Source organism: Raphanus sativus, chromosome 1 (assembly GCF_000801105.2).
Source record: "Raphanus sativus cultivar WK10039 chromosome 1, ASM80110v3, whole genome shotgun sequence".
NCBI classification, from domain to species: domain Eukaryota; kingdom Viridiplantae; phylum Streptophyta; class Magnoliopsida; order Brassicales; family Brassicaceae; genus Raphanus; species Raphanus sativus.
The window spans coordinates 20686939-20700006 of NC_079511.1; the positions used below are offsets into that span (position 1 = coordinate 20686939).

The 13068-nt window shown below is 35.7% G+C and overlaps 1 protein-coding gene and 1 non-coding gene across 2 annotated transcripts; one reads left to right on the top strand and one right to left on the bottom strand.

Annotated features, from left to right (window-relative positions):
- Positions 1 to 606: 606 nt before the first annotated feature.
- LOC130497551 (defensin-like protein 306) lies at positions 607 to 989 on the bottom strand. The gene is made up of 2 exons (XM_056990442.1): positions 941 to 989; positions 607 to 854 (listed from the first exon to the last, which is right to left on the bottom strand). The coding sequence occupies exons 1-2, from the start codon at positions 987 to 989 to the stop codon at positions 607 to 609; spliced, it is 297 nt and encodes a 98-aa protein (XP_056846422.1).
- LOC130497855 (small nucleolar RNA R20) lies at positions 901 to 983 on the top strand. The gene has a single exon (XR_008936876.1). It is a non-coding gene; the product is annotated as a small nucleolar RNA R20 (small nucleolar RNA).
- Positions 990 to 13068: the final 12079 nt, after the last annotated feature.

Sequence of the window (13068 nt, forward strand, 5' to 3'; positions counted from 1 at the left end):
TTTCGGGCCTAAGAAAGATTAGAACTTCGGCCCGAACTTTCCGGTAATTAAATTTAAAAAAAAAAACAGTAAGGGAAAACACTGGTATATCCATTCTAACATTCCCATCATTTCTGTATTTGTAAAAGCTGATGAAGAATGAACATTTTTAAAGCTCTCTTGCTGAAAATCACTTCACTGATTCCTGGTATATCAAATGAAATGCCGGACACAGTACTAGTACCGTAAACCAAATTGCAATAAACATAAATGATAAACCCAATAAAAACTTTTCCAAATGACCCATATATATCCGATAATAATCTGAATATGACATGAAAATCTGAATATACAAGATTGTGGTTTCAAGATTATGATTTCATGTGTACTCTTTTCTGTGTTGTTATGATTTAGTGGTATATTTTATTTTACTTTCTTTTTACAACATTTTCAGGTAGTATTTAAATTTAAATGTCACAGTTTAAAACTAATAGTTTATTATTTATATTAATAACAAAAATTTGAGATATATAATATATATCATCCAATTCTTGATAAAGGAGTAAAATAGAGGACAACATGTGATTTGCGGCAATAACAGAAGTTTAAGGTACTACTGGCTTGTTATTACATAGGAGGTTTGCGACAGTAACAATGGTCTAGAGCACAGAAATAAAACCCAACTTCTTCGCCTTTTGACTTGCATAAAGCAGCGCAAGCAGCAGGGTTACACCTTGTTTGAAGGGGTAAATCCACAATTTCATCTTTTACGCATTGACATGTGTTCTTCACACACTTGATATTGATTATACTTGGACACGTGATCTTTGTACAATCAGAATCGGTGTTGCAAGTTTTTGAAAGAATTTGAGTGCCTGTGAGAGGTGTTTTGATCATGCTTATGAAGAGGATGCTAGTAATGAATTTAGTAAACATAAGATGCAAGTAAAAGTAATCTTACATGATGAGAAAAGTAGAACACCGATGAATATCAAAGCTGTTTTCTCCATTTTTACTGAATATGAGCTTGTACTTTCTTCTGTTTGAGTTGTCAGTAGAACTATAGTGGAGAATTTGAAGATTATTTATAATTGTAACTTGTAAGAGAGAATTTGTTTTAAGCAAAATATTTTTGCAGGTTAATGTTTGCATTTCTTTCCGTGAATACATTTTTGCAACAATATATCATATCAAAACCTATAAAAACCATATATATTTTATACCTAAACATATAAGATATTACATATCTTATACCAAAATTGTAATTATATATTCTGCATTTTTGGAATAACATGATACGATATGACAAACAAATAATAACATGATATGATAAATTAAATCCTAAATAAGTGGTTTTAATTAGACTTTTAAGTACTATTAGTTAAACCCTCATTTTAGAATTTTGATGCAGTTTTACCAACATCCTCCAATTTATCTTTAGTTAAAAATAAAAACTATACAACATATATAGTTTCTATAGTGTCGTAATTAAATTAAAGACATTGTTAACGAAATTTGTAAATTCGTAATACAACATGCATTATGTATTATGGCTTCGAAGAACTGAAGACATGTTGTGGTTTCGGACCTGAAGGAGGGATTTGGCCAGAACTTTTGAGTACTTAAAAAAAAATAGTGAAGTAGTGCTTTCATTTTTTTATTTATAGATTAGGATTCTGACTTCTGTAAAATCGGGGGGAAATCAATATTATATTAAAGTGGTTACGTATCAATTTTTTTTTTTTAAATGAAAATATATGGTTATCTGAAAATAATATTATTAGAATTTTATTATAAATAGAATATATTAAAAACACTAAGTCATGCAACCCTTTAAAAGTATTTTGTTTATTCATCAGTATTATTTTTTAATATTATTTCAAATATGATTATATATTAAATTTTTATATATATAGCTGATATAGTTTCCCTTTTTAAAAAATATATATTTTAAACATTGCGTATAAATTTAAGATGAAAATAATATTATTCGAATTGAAGATGAAAATAAGATTATTAGAATGTTATTATAAATAAAAGATATTAAAACACTAATGCCAAAGTGATGCTATCCTTCATAATTTTTTATTCTTTTTTGTCAGCAACATTACAGACTCATATAGACTCTGTAGACCAAACTGGAGGATCAGCATCCATGTGAACGACATAAGACGATTGCTTCCTTGCATTGCGTGCTAGACTGTCCGCCTTTTTATTATCCGTTCTAGGTATATGGATCACCTCTGAAGTAGTGAAACTACTCCTCAAACTTCGTATGTCTTCTACATAATTAGCAAATGCTTAAATAATTATTAGGTTTAGTAATAAATATTAAATTTCTAATATTATATTAAATAATTATTTATGAAATGTTTAAAACAAAATTATAAGATAGAAATGATTTTTTGTTGAATATATATATATATATATATATATATAACTTATATAGTTAAGAAAGATTGAGGATAAAAATAGTAATGCCAAACTTATGCAATCCTTCAAAAGTATTAGGTTTACTAATCAATATTAAATTTTCAATATTATATTTAAAATGATTATATAGTAAACACTTAAAACAAAAAGGATAATATATAAATGTTTTTGCTAAGAAAAATATATAACTGATATAGTTAAAAAAGTTTGAGGATTACAAAAAAAAACTATTAGAAATTTATTATTAATAATATTATAAAAAGAATAATGCCAAAGTGATGCAATGCTTCAAAAGTATTACGTTTTATATTATATTATATAAGTAAAATATTGTAAGTAACCGAAGAAAGTGATATAACCTTTCAAATTGTTTTGGTAGTTTTGAAAGCAGTACTAGAAGATAACTTTTGTTGAAATATGCAATTTTCAAGAAAAAATAAAATAAAATAGAATTTAATAACATTTAAAATATTATAATGAAGGTATAAAATGATGATTTAATACATAATTTCCCATTTTTTCATAAAACTCTATGATTAATTTCTCAAACTCAGATATATTGAAATAAATATTTTCAAAGTTACTATAATAATAAAAACAATTAAAAGTGAAAAGGTTGTTACAAAAAATGATGATGAAAACGTTAAAATCTTAGTTATAGTTTCTAAGACAGTTATGTTCCATAAGTGAAAAATACAGATATATGAAAGACTCACCTTTTAAAATATTTTTAATTAATATTTTAAATAAATAATCAATTTGTTAGTTAAACATGATAACTTTTAACTAATGATAAAATATCCCAGATGTTAAAATATAGGTTTAGGGAAGCAAATGATGGTTATCTAGAAAACATAATATATATCTAATTTAAAAACCAAATATAAAGTATTTTCACAACCAAATAAGATTAAATATTTTACAAAAATATCAAATTCAAAAAATCAGAAATAATTATTCAAATTGAAATAAGATAAATAAAAGATAATTGAAAATATCTAAAATGGTTTGCAATTCTTAATTATTTTAGAATAAATTTAATAATAGAAAATGGTTCTCCTTATTATTTGTGTAAGGATGGAGTACCTGCCGGGGAGCCAGTCGTAGACGGCTGGTAGGTACGACTGAGTGGCTAGCCGGGATGCTTCTTCTGCGCATTACTCAAGATTCTTCCTCAATCAACGAGTAGCCATCAGGTGAGAAAGATTGATACCAAGTCGGAGCGTATCCCGTTCGAGGGTCCACCTATTCGGTGTCCAATACGAGAGTCAATTCTCGGGAAAGTTCAATAACTATATTTTAAAGTACAATTCAGACGATGCAAATGCAACGCTATACCTAGAGTTTGTATCTAAAGACAAACTACCATCCGATTTCAAATCGTGAGTACTCTGTTTCACCCGCATTCCGCCTTTGACTGAGCTTTCGGTTTCCTCTTTGCCCACGGAATGCCATTTAGATTATGCCATTTTTCCGGTCTTTCATGCCCGGGAAAATTAACAGTTGAACTTTTCTGTCATATCAGATATATTCAAAAACTCTCCTCTTTGTCCACGCTCATTCTTGCCTTATGTGAAGCTCCCCCTGTTCTGGTAAAAAGGGAATAGGAAGCAAATAGGACAGGCAAGAGTGGCATAGCTCGCCATAATTAACCATCCAGATAAACGAATATCACATAGAATAGCTAAGGTGCGAGTCTTCTATTCAATTTGGGTAGGTACTTTCCCACGGAAGAGCTCTGTTATCACCTAAAAAACTGCAATTAGCCTATCAGATAGAACTCTTCCTATTTCCCCATTTGAATGAGGGAAGTGAGCCCGTCTTGCATCCTAAGCTGTCACTATTTCTTCCTTGGAGAAAATCAAGTGATGGAAGTCCCGTGAATAAAGGCGCGTAGCGGGGTTGCTTCGTTTCCACCAGGAAAACTTTGAAGTGTGTTCCGCTGTTGTTGGAATAGAATACTGGCAGGGGTAGAAGCCATCTTCTTTATTTATTCAATTATCGCGTAGTAAAGACTATAAAAGTCATCAATCATGCCATTTGATCCTTTCTTCGGTATTTACAGTACAATACCTCTCTCGCAGCTAATTCAATAGCTTCTTTTTTTTTGCTAATGAACCCCAGAAGTCGAGCAAGAACTTGCATCTCATTCCATGAAGTGAGAAGCTCTCTTTATCTTCTCTGTCTTTATGCTTTAGTTTGTTTTAACACTGGTGGGAAAAGAAGGAAAAGACTGAGATTCATTTCCATATGGAGGTTACTAACATAATAACCCGCCTTATCCTTTCCTTTGAACATAATTATGGGGCGCGGATGCCCTTCCTGGCTAAAGAATGGCTGTATAATAGAAAATGAAAATCTGGGCTATCGCATTGAGTAATGACTACAAATTGACTGCGGAAAATACTACGGTTTTTCCTTTTCAGGTACTACTGATCTATCCGTCGAAATCGAAGCAGTTCTCGGGAGCTTGAAGCAAAGCAAGCAGCAAAGGAACGGCTGCTTTTCTTTCAATACTAGCTACTAGTGAACACTCTTCTTGTTCACCTTTCAGGTATAGTTAAAATCATGTAAGTTAGTTAGCTTAGCCTCTTTGTTCTCCTTACGAAGGGGATTAGAAAGCGCAGCAGCTTAAACAAAGCCGCACAGTCAAAGGTGAATTCCTCTCGTATATCAGAATAGGGTGACAATTCCATATTTGAAAAAGACCCCCACCAATATGAGTACCCTTTGACTATTGTTATCAGAACTTTACTTCCCGAGTAAAAGATTGAATTGCAAGGCACAACCTTTCCTCTTTACTCTGGCCTGCTTGCTTTCTTTACCCGGGGCCCTTTTCTCTTCTATTATATGGAACACATTTCAAGACTGACTGACCCACTAGAGGGAAGTATTCATCCTATTGACTGAAGGCTAAAGGACTCCTATTCTTTTTTCACAATCGCCAATCTGGTGTTAGGAATCAATTGCAGCGAGAAGCCTCTCTTGGCCAAGAAGCAAGAGTTCCGGTGCGGGAGTAATACAATCTGTCTATACTGGTGCTTTGTGTTGAATTAAGTAAAAAAAGATATGATGGTTGGCCAGGTTGACTCTCAAAAGTGAGAAATTGGATCAATAAAGCCCCGTACAAATAAAATTTCCATGAGTGGATCAGGTCCTTATAGGCGATCCCGTGAAGCAGGTCAACGGTGTCTAAGATCTTATCTGACTATTGAAAAAACTGATCTTCTAATCTTGATTGTGTTTTGCTTAACACAAGTACTCGAAGTTAGATCATCCAACTACGAGGGAAACTTTTTGCGGGCAAATGTTGTGAACAAAGGAATGAATCTTTGGAAAGAAGGCATAAAGGAGTGGATGTGTAGAGGAGGACCTGCGGAAGAATCTATTCACTTTTCCAAATATTAGCAATGAAAAGCTTATTCTGTGAGAGTGTATGAGTAACAAAAGGCCACTTTTAGTTTTTTACAATCAGTATATAATTATTAATTGATTTGTTGTTTCTTTGCAGGTTGCACCGGTTGTTCTTGTGAATTCGTTTTCTTTAAAAAAGGGAAATTAGGCTTTATGACGTTGAAATCAATTATAATTCACTAAATAGCCAATTGACTTACTTTTCGATGCATACATTCTATTTTATGTAATAATGCTGGTGTTTGACGTGCTACTCGTTCTAGGAATCCGATGCTGATAATGCTGCATCAGTCTTTACCTATTCAGGTCCCATATATTAATTCCTCCGAGTCTATTGGTGGAGGAATTCGGTAGACGACCCTCCTTCAGTCTTTTCCACATCCAAGACTTGGATTTCCTTAAATCCTACTCCACCTTGGTAGCTTGGCACAAGGCGGTGTGGTTCAGCCAAAAAATTCCAAAGCATTCTTTCATAGTTTGGCTTCTCCTAAAGGAGAGAATGCTGACTCGTGACAGATTAAGATCGTGGGATCTTGTGGTTCCTGAATAGTGTTGGAATAAGCTTGAAGATAATCAAGGATGATTGAGAGACTTGCGGAGGAAGCTAACAAGAAGCCTAATCTAGAGTTGTGGTTTAAGATAAAGATGAATATCTTTTAGGAGTTATCTATAATATTATGTCTTTATCTTTAAGATTAGGTTACTCTATTGTTAGCTATATATGTGTGTCTATCGAGTTATGATGAGATGCAGTGTGTGTTCCTAAAGCTTGAGGTTTTGAGTCAGTTTCCTCAAGAAGGATTAATAAGAGAGTTTGTCTTATAAGTCTGTTGCATACACGAAGTTTATATATTGCTGTGTTTCAACACGTGGTATCAGAGCGTGAATTGAAACAATGGGAGATCTTACGGTTGTTACTACAAAGCCGAAAGAACCAGGATCATCATCGATCAAATACCCTATTCTGAATGCTACTAACTACACGGTATGGGCAATCAAGATGAAGATCTTACTGAAGCTACACAAAGTCTGGGATATTATCGAAGTGGAAAAGGCTGATGATGAAAAGAACAACATGGCCATGGCGTTGCTTGTTCAGTCGATACCAGAAGCTTTGGTGTTGCAGGTCGGAGAGTTGGATACAGCAAAGAAGGTGTGGGATGCTGTTAAGACGCGACATATGGGGGCTGAGAGAGTCAAAGAGGCTCGACTTCAAACTCTTATGGCTGAGTTTGACCGTCTGAAGATGAAGGACAGTGAGACTATTGACGAGTTTAGTGGCAGGATTGCAGAGATTTCATCGAAGTCCTCCGCACTTGGAGAAGACATAGAGGAGTCAAAGCTCGTCAAGAAATTTTTGAAGAGCCTTCCACACAAGAAGTATATACATATTGTGGCAGCATTAGAGCAAGTCTTAGACCTTAAGACGACCGGTTTTGAAGATATAATTGGTCGTCTAAAGGTTTATGAGGAACGTATTAACGTAGAGGAAGAGGCTTCGGAGGAACAGAACAAGCTGATGTTTACTAACTCCGATCATCAATCTGGTCTAAATGATAACAGGAGCTCTAATGGTGGATACAATGCTGAAGGCAGAGGCCGTGGTCGTGGAGGACGTTTCTTTAACAGAGGAGGAAGAGGTCGCGGACGAAATACATACCGAGACTCTTACCACGATGCATCAAAGATCACTTGCTATCGATGTGATAAGTTGGGGCACTACGCCACTGATTGTCCTGACCGTTTGCTTAAACTACAAGAAGCACAAGAGACAAAGGAAGAAGATACACATATGGCAGACGAATTGATGCTTCATGAGCTAGTGTTTCTTAATGAAGAGAAGGTGAGGCCTAACGTCCTAGAGAGTAGCTTAGAACAGAGTAACTTGTGGTACTTGGATAATGGGGCCAGTAATCACATGACTGGAGATCGTTCCTATTTCACCACACTTGACGAAACCATAACAGGAAAAGTCAAATTTGGTGACGACTCCCGCATTGACATAAAAGGGAAGGGATCGATCAGTTTTATCTTCACAAATGGAGCGAAAAAGACAATGTCAAACGTCTATTACATCCCTGCTCTTAGAAGTAACATTATAAGCTTGGGACAAGCTACAGAGGCGGGGTGCGAGGTAAGAATGAAGGAGGATTTACTATATATACATGACCGAGATGGGAGACTACTGATAAGAAGCAGTAGAGGAAAGAACAGGCTCTATAAAGTGGCTCTTGAGGCTGAAAGTTCTTCATGTCTGCAAGTTATTACATCGAGCACTTCAAGTAGGTGGCATGCGAGGCTTGGTCACATCAACTTCGATAATATGAGGATGATGGTTGATAAGGAATTGATTTCAGGAGTTCCAAACTTTGTGATAGAGAAGAAAACATGTGTTTCGTGTTTGCTTGGCAAGCAAGCAAGGAAAACTTTTCCTCAAGCTACGAAGTTTCGAGCATCAAGAAGGCTTGAACTGTTACATGGTGATCTCTGTGGTCCCATTACACCTCCAACAATAGGAAGAAACAGATACGTATTTGTGATAATCGATGATCACACGAGGTACATGTGGACTATGCTTTTAAGAGAAAAGAGTGAGGCGTTTGGAAGGTTTAAACGATTCAAAGCATTGGTAGAACAAGAAGCAGGGGTCAGAATCAAAACTTTTCGGACAGATAGGGGAGGAGAATTTACTTCTCATGAGTTCAATGCTTTTTGTCAGGAGAACGGCATACAGAGGCATTTGACTGCACCTTATTCTCCACAGCAAAATGGTGTGGTGGAGAGACGTAACAGAACGATGTTGGAGATGACAAGGAGTTTGTTAAAGCACATGAACGTGCCTAATTACATGTGGGGTGAGGCTGTAAGACATGCGTGTTATCTCATTAACCGAGCAGCAACACGAAGTTTGTCAGAAGGAACTCCATACGAACTCTTCAAGGGAAACAAGCCTAATGTTGCACACCTACGTGTATTTGGATGCATCGGTTATGCAAGGGTTGAAGCTCCAGGACGTAAGAAGCTTGATGATAGATCAAAAGCTCTAGTTCACCTTGGGACTGAGCCAGGAACCAAAGCTTACCGTCTCTTTGATCCAGTGAGTAAGAAAATCGTTATCAGCCGAGACGTAATCTTTATGGAAGATGAGAGCTGGAGTTGGGATACCAAAGACAACGGCACTGATGTTGGTCAGATCAGTATAGGTCTTGGTGAGTTTGGAAACAGAGGACTCAAGGAAACAGAGTCTCTGGCTGAAACAGAGGAAGAGACGAGGGTAACAAAGGAGGAATCAAAAGCTGACACTACGAATGATGTGATTGAGATCACTGATGATGAAGAAGAATCTCAGGAACAACCACAACTAAGACGCTCTACCAGAGAAACAAAGACACCGGAGTACTTATCTGATTATATTCTGTTGGCAGAAACAGAGAGTGAGTTGCTTCTTAGCTCTATCAATGATGAACCGTGGGATTTCTCAGAAGCAAAAGGATTTAAAGTGTGGCTAACGGCCTGTGAAGATGAGATAAACTCGATAGAGAAGAATCAAACATGGATCTTGGTTGATTTACCTGCAGGTGTGAAACCCATTGGACTAAAATGGGTGTTTAAGATCAAAAGGAATCCAGATGGGAGTGTGAACAAGTACAAAGCTAGGCTCGTGGCAAAGGGATACGTACAGAGACATGGGATCGATTACGACGAAGTGTTTGCACCGGTTGCTAGGATTGAAACAATAAGACTTATCATTGCGTTGGCTGCGTCTTATGGCTGGGAGGTACATCATTTGGACGTAAAGACAGCCTTTCTCCATGGTGATCTTAAGGAGGAGGTGTATGTTTGTCAGCCTGAAGGTTTTGAGGTTAAGGGAAGTGAAGGAAAAGTGTATAAGCTGTCTAAGGCTCTTTATGGTTTGAAGCAGGCCCCTCGGGCTTGGAATGACAAGCTAAACTTTATCCTCAAGGAGTTACAGTTTACGAGATGTTCGAAAGAAGCTTCCCTGTACCAAAGAAAGAGGAGTGGTCATATTCTCATAGTTGCAGTATACGTAGATGATCTACTAGTGACAGGCTCGAGTTTGTCAATGATATTGGAGTTCAAGAAAGAAATGTCAGCAAGGTTCGAGATGAGTGACTTGGGAAGATTGACTTATTACTTGGGCATCGAGGTATTGCAGCATGACTACGGTATTACCTTGAGACAAGAGAGATACGCAAGGAAGATACTAACTGAGACAGGAATGGAAGGATGCAACTCTGCTCACGTTCCAATGGATGGGAGTCTAAAGCTATCAAAATCAGCAGAAGAGAAGACAGTTGATGAAAAGAAGTATAGGCGTAGTATCGGTTGCCTAAGGTACCTAATTCATACAAGACCAGACCTCTCTTACAGCATTGGAGTCTTGAGCAGATACATGATGGAGCCTAAGGAGTCTCACGATGCAGCATTGAAACATGTTTTGAGATACCTGAGCGGAACCTTGGCTTATGGTCTGACCTATAAGCGTGCAGAGAGGCCAGAGTTGCTTGGTTACAGTGATAGTTCTCTTACCGTGGACGTCGATGATGCAAGGAGTATTACAGGACATATATTTTATCTTGGAGAGAGCCCTATCACATGGTGCTCACAGAAGCAGGAGAGTGTAGCATTATCATCCTGTGAAGCTGAGTTTATGGCAGCCACAGAGGCAGCTAAGCAGGCGATATGGCTTCAAGAACTTTTGAGTGAAGTTACAGGCGACGAATGCAGGAAGGTGACCATCAGAGTAGACAATAAATCGGCTATATCATTGACTAAGAACCCAGTCTTCCACGGACGCAGCAAGCACATACATAGGAGGTTTCATTACATCCGTGAGTGTGTCGAGAAGGGACTGGTAGATGTTGAGCATGTCTCAGGAGATAGACAGAAGGCTGATATATTGACAAAGGGACTCGGACGAATGAAGTTTAAAGAAATGAGGGAGTTCATTGGTGTTCATGATTCAGCAGAGATTAACTTCAAGCTTAAGGAGGAGTATGTTGGAATAAGCTTGAAGATAATCAAGGATGATTGAGAGACTTGCGGAGGAAGCTAACAAGAAGCCTAATCTAGAGTTGTGGTTTAAGATAAAGATGAATATCTTTTAGGAGTTATCTATAATATTATGTCTTTATCTTTAAGATTAGGTTACTCTATTGTTAGCTATATATATGTGTCTATCGAGTTATGATGAGATGCAGTGTGTGTTCCTAAAGCTTGAGGTTTTGAGTCAGTTTCCTCAAGAAGGATTAATAAGAGAGTTTGTCTTATAAGTCTGTTGCATACACGAAGTTTATATATTGCTGTGTTTCAACAAATAGTGTCTTCTCTGTGGTCATCCGGCAGAGACGTCTCTACATATTTTTTTGAGTGTCATTTCTCTATCACTGTGTGGAAAGTTCTGTTATCTAAACTCAGACTCACCTTCCCTACCGGTTTGGAAGAGATGGTCCCTTGGCTCATTACATCTCCCATGTGTACGTAAGAAGATAAAAACTATCTTGAAGTTAGTGTCCAAGCTGCTGTTTATTTCATTTGGAGAGAAAGGAACTCTCGTTTACACTATGGCTTAATAAACCACCTGGTTTGATCGTTAAAGAGGTACAACTTCAGGTACGGGCAAAGCTTCTTGGTCTTGGCAAGGAGAGAACTCTCACTATTACTTCACAGCGACGATATGAAGAGTTATATTTGTCTACATGGCAGATTCCAAGCTTGAGAGGGTTTCATCACCTCTGCTTCACAAAAGTTTCATATTATATTATAAAGCGTTTCCGATATTGATGTCTTTGTAATTGTAGCATTTCCTTGTACGAGTTACAAGTGTTGTAAACTTTCACCCCGGGGGGGGGGGGGTAAGAAGAGTTTTTTATTTCTAATTCAAAAACATATATCTATAAAAAGGGTAAGAAGAGTTTTTTATTTCTTTAATGACTTTTTGGTCATTTTTGTTCTTGTGGATTATTTTTTCTTACTTTGAATACTGGATACAATTTCCAAATAAACTATCCTAACGTATTTCTCATTACTTAAGGAATGAGTATAAGTGTCTATTCACCTCTTTGATGAAACATTTTAGTTGTCTTGACTCTTTTATACTATATTTATGAGAAAACAAATTAGTGTTATATTCTTAGGGAATCACTCTTTCCAAGATTATAATTTCAGCTAGATAGTTTTGGTTTGTTTAGCTTGAATATGAAACCATCAATGCTAAAACATATTCTTTCCGTTTCAGAATAATGTATGTTCTAAAATTTTCACACATTAAAAAATACCTATAAATGTATTATTTTCCATGATAGACTATTTTCCATATTTTTTAACCATTCAAAATTCAAAAAAAATAATATCTTTGATGTTTACAGTTTATCATTATTATATATATTAAAAATATAAAATATATATCTTTCAGACATTTGAATATGCTGCAAGATCAGACATTTGAAAATATAAAATATATATCTTTCAGACATTTGAATATGCAGAAAGATCAGAGGTCTTTACATTGATGTTTGAATCAGATACGTTATAGGCGCTAAAGCTAGAGGTAGCCAGGGGCGGATGTACATAGGTGACTACGGGGGCACGTGCCCCCTACTACTTAAAACAATTAAATGTATATTAGTTAAATATAATTATGTAATTGGTCAGGAAACAAAGCTTTATATTTTCAACTTAAACAATCTATAACACATTATTATATGACATAAATCTGTTGTAGCCCAAAATAATATAAGTTCATTTTTTAAAAGCCCAATCAAATTAAAACTGAAGGAAATAATAATGAAAGTTTAAATTTACCTAATTAAACTTTACCCACGTTTTTCATTGTCTTCTTCCTAATCACAAAAATCTAAATGCCGCAGACAAAAGGATTATGCCTAACAAGTTTAAGAGAGAAACTAAAAGGTAAAAGTTTTACGGTAAAACTAAATGAAATTTTGATTTATGTACCAAATATTTTCTCATAGAAAATTTTAATGGAAAATATTTCAAGCTTAGAAAAAATTTTGCATTTACGTCTGATAAATGGATATCCAAAATATGGAATATCCTAAGATAATTTACTAAGGAACTTTTAGCAATGAAACCTTTTTTATTTAAATGAGTTGATTAGAATTTTGTGCCCCGATTAATAATTGTTCTACATCCGCCACTGGAGGTAGCATCCCCTCTCAGAGATGAGACATGAAGTAGTTGAGTTCATCTATAGTGACG

Coding starts and splice junctions, on each gene's coding strand:
- LOC130497551 (XM_056990442.1), bottom strand. CDS start 989: ATGGAGAAAACAGCTTTGATATTCATCGGTGTTCTACTTTTCTCATCA. Junction 855..940: donor TGTTCTACTTTTCTCATCAT/GTAAGATTACTT, acceptor CACCTCTCACAG/GCACTCAAATTCTTTCAAAA.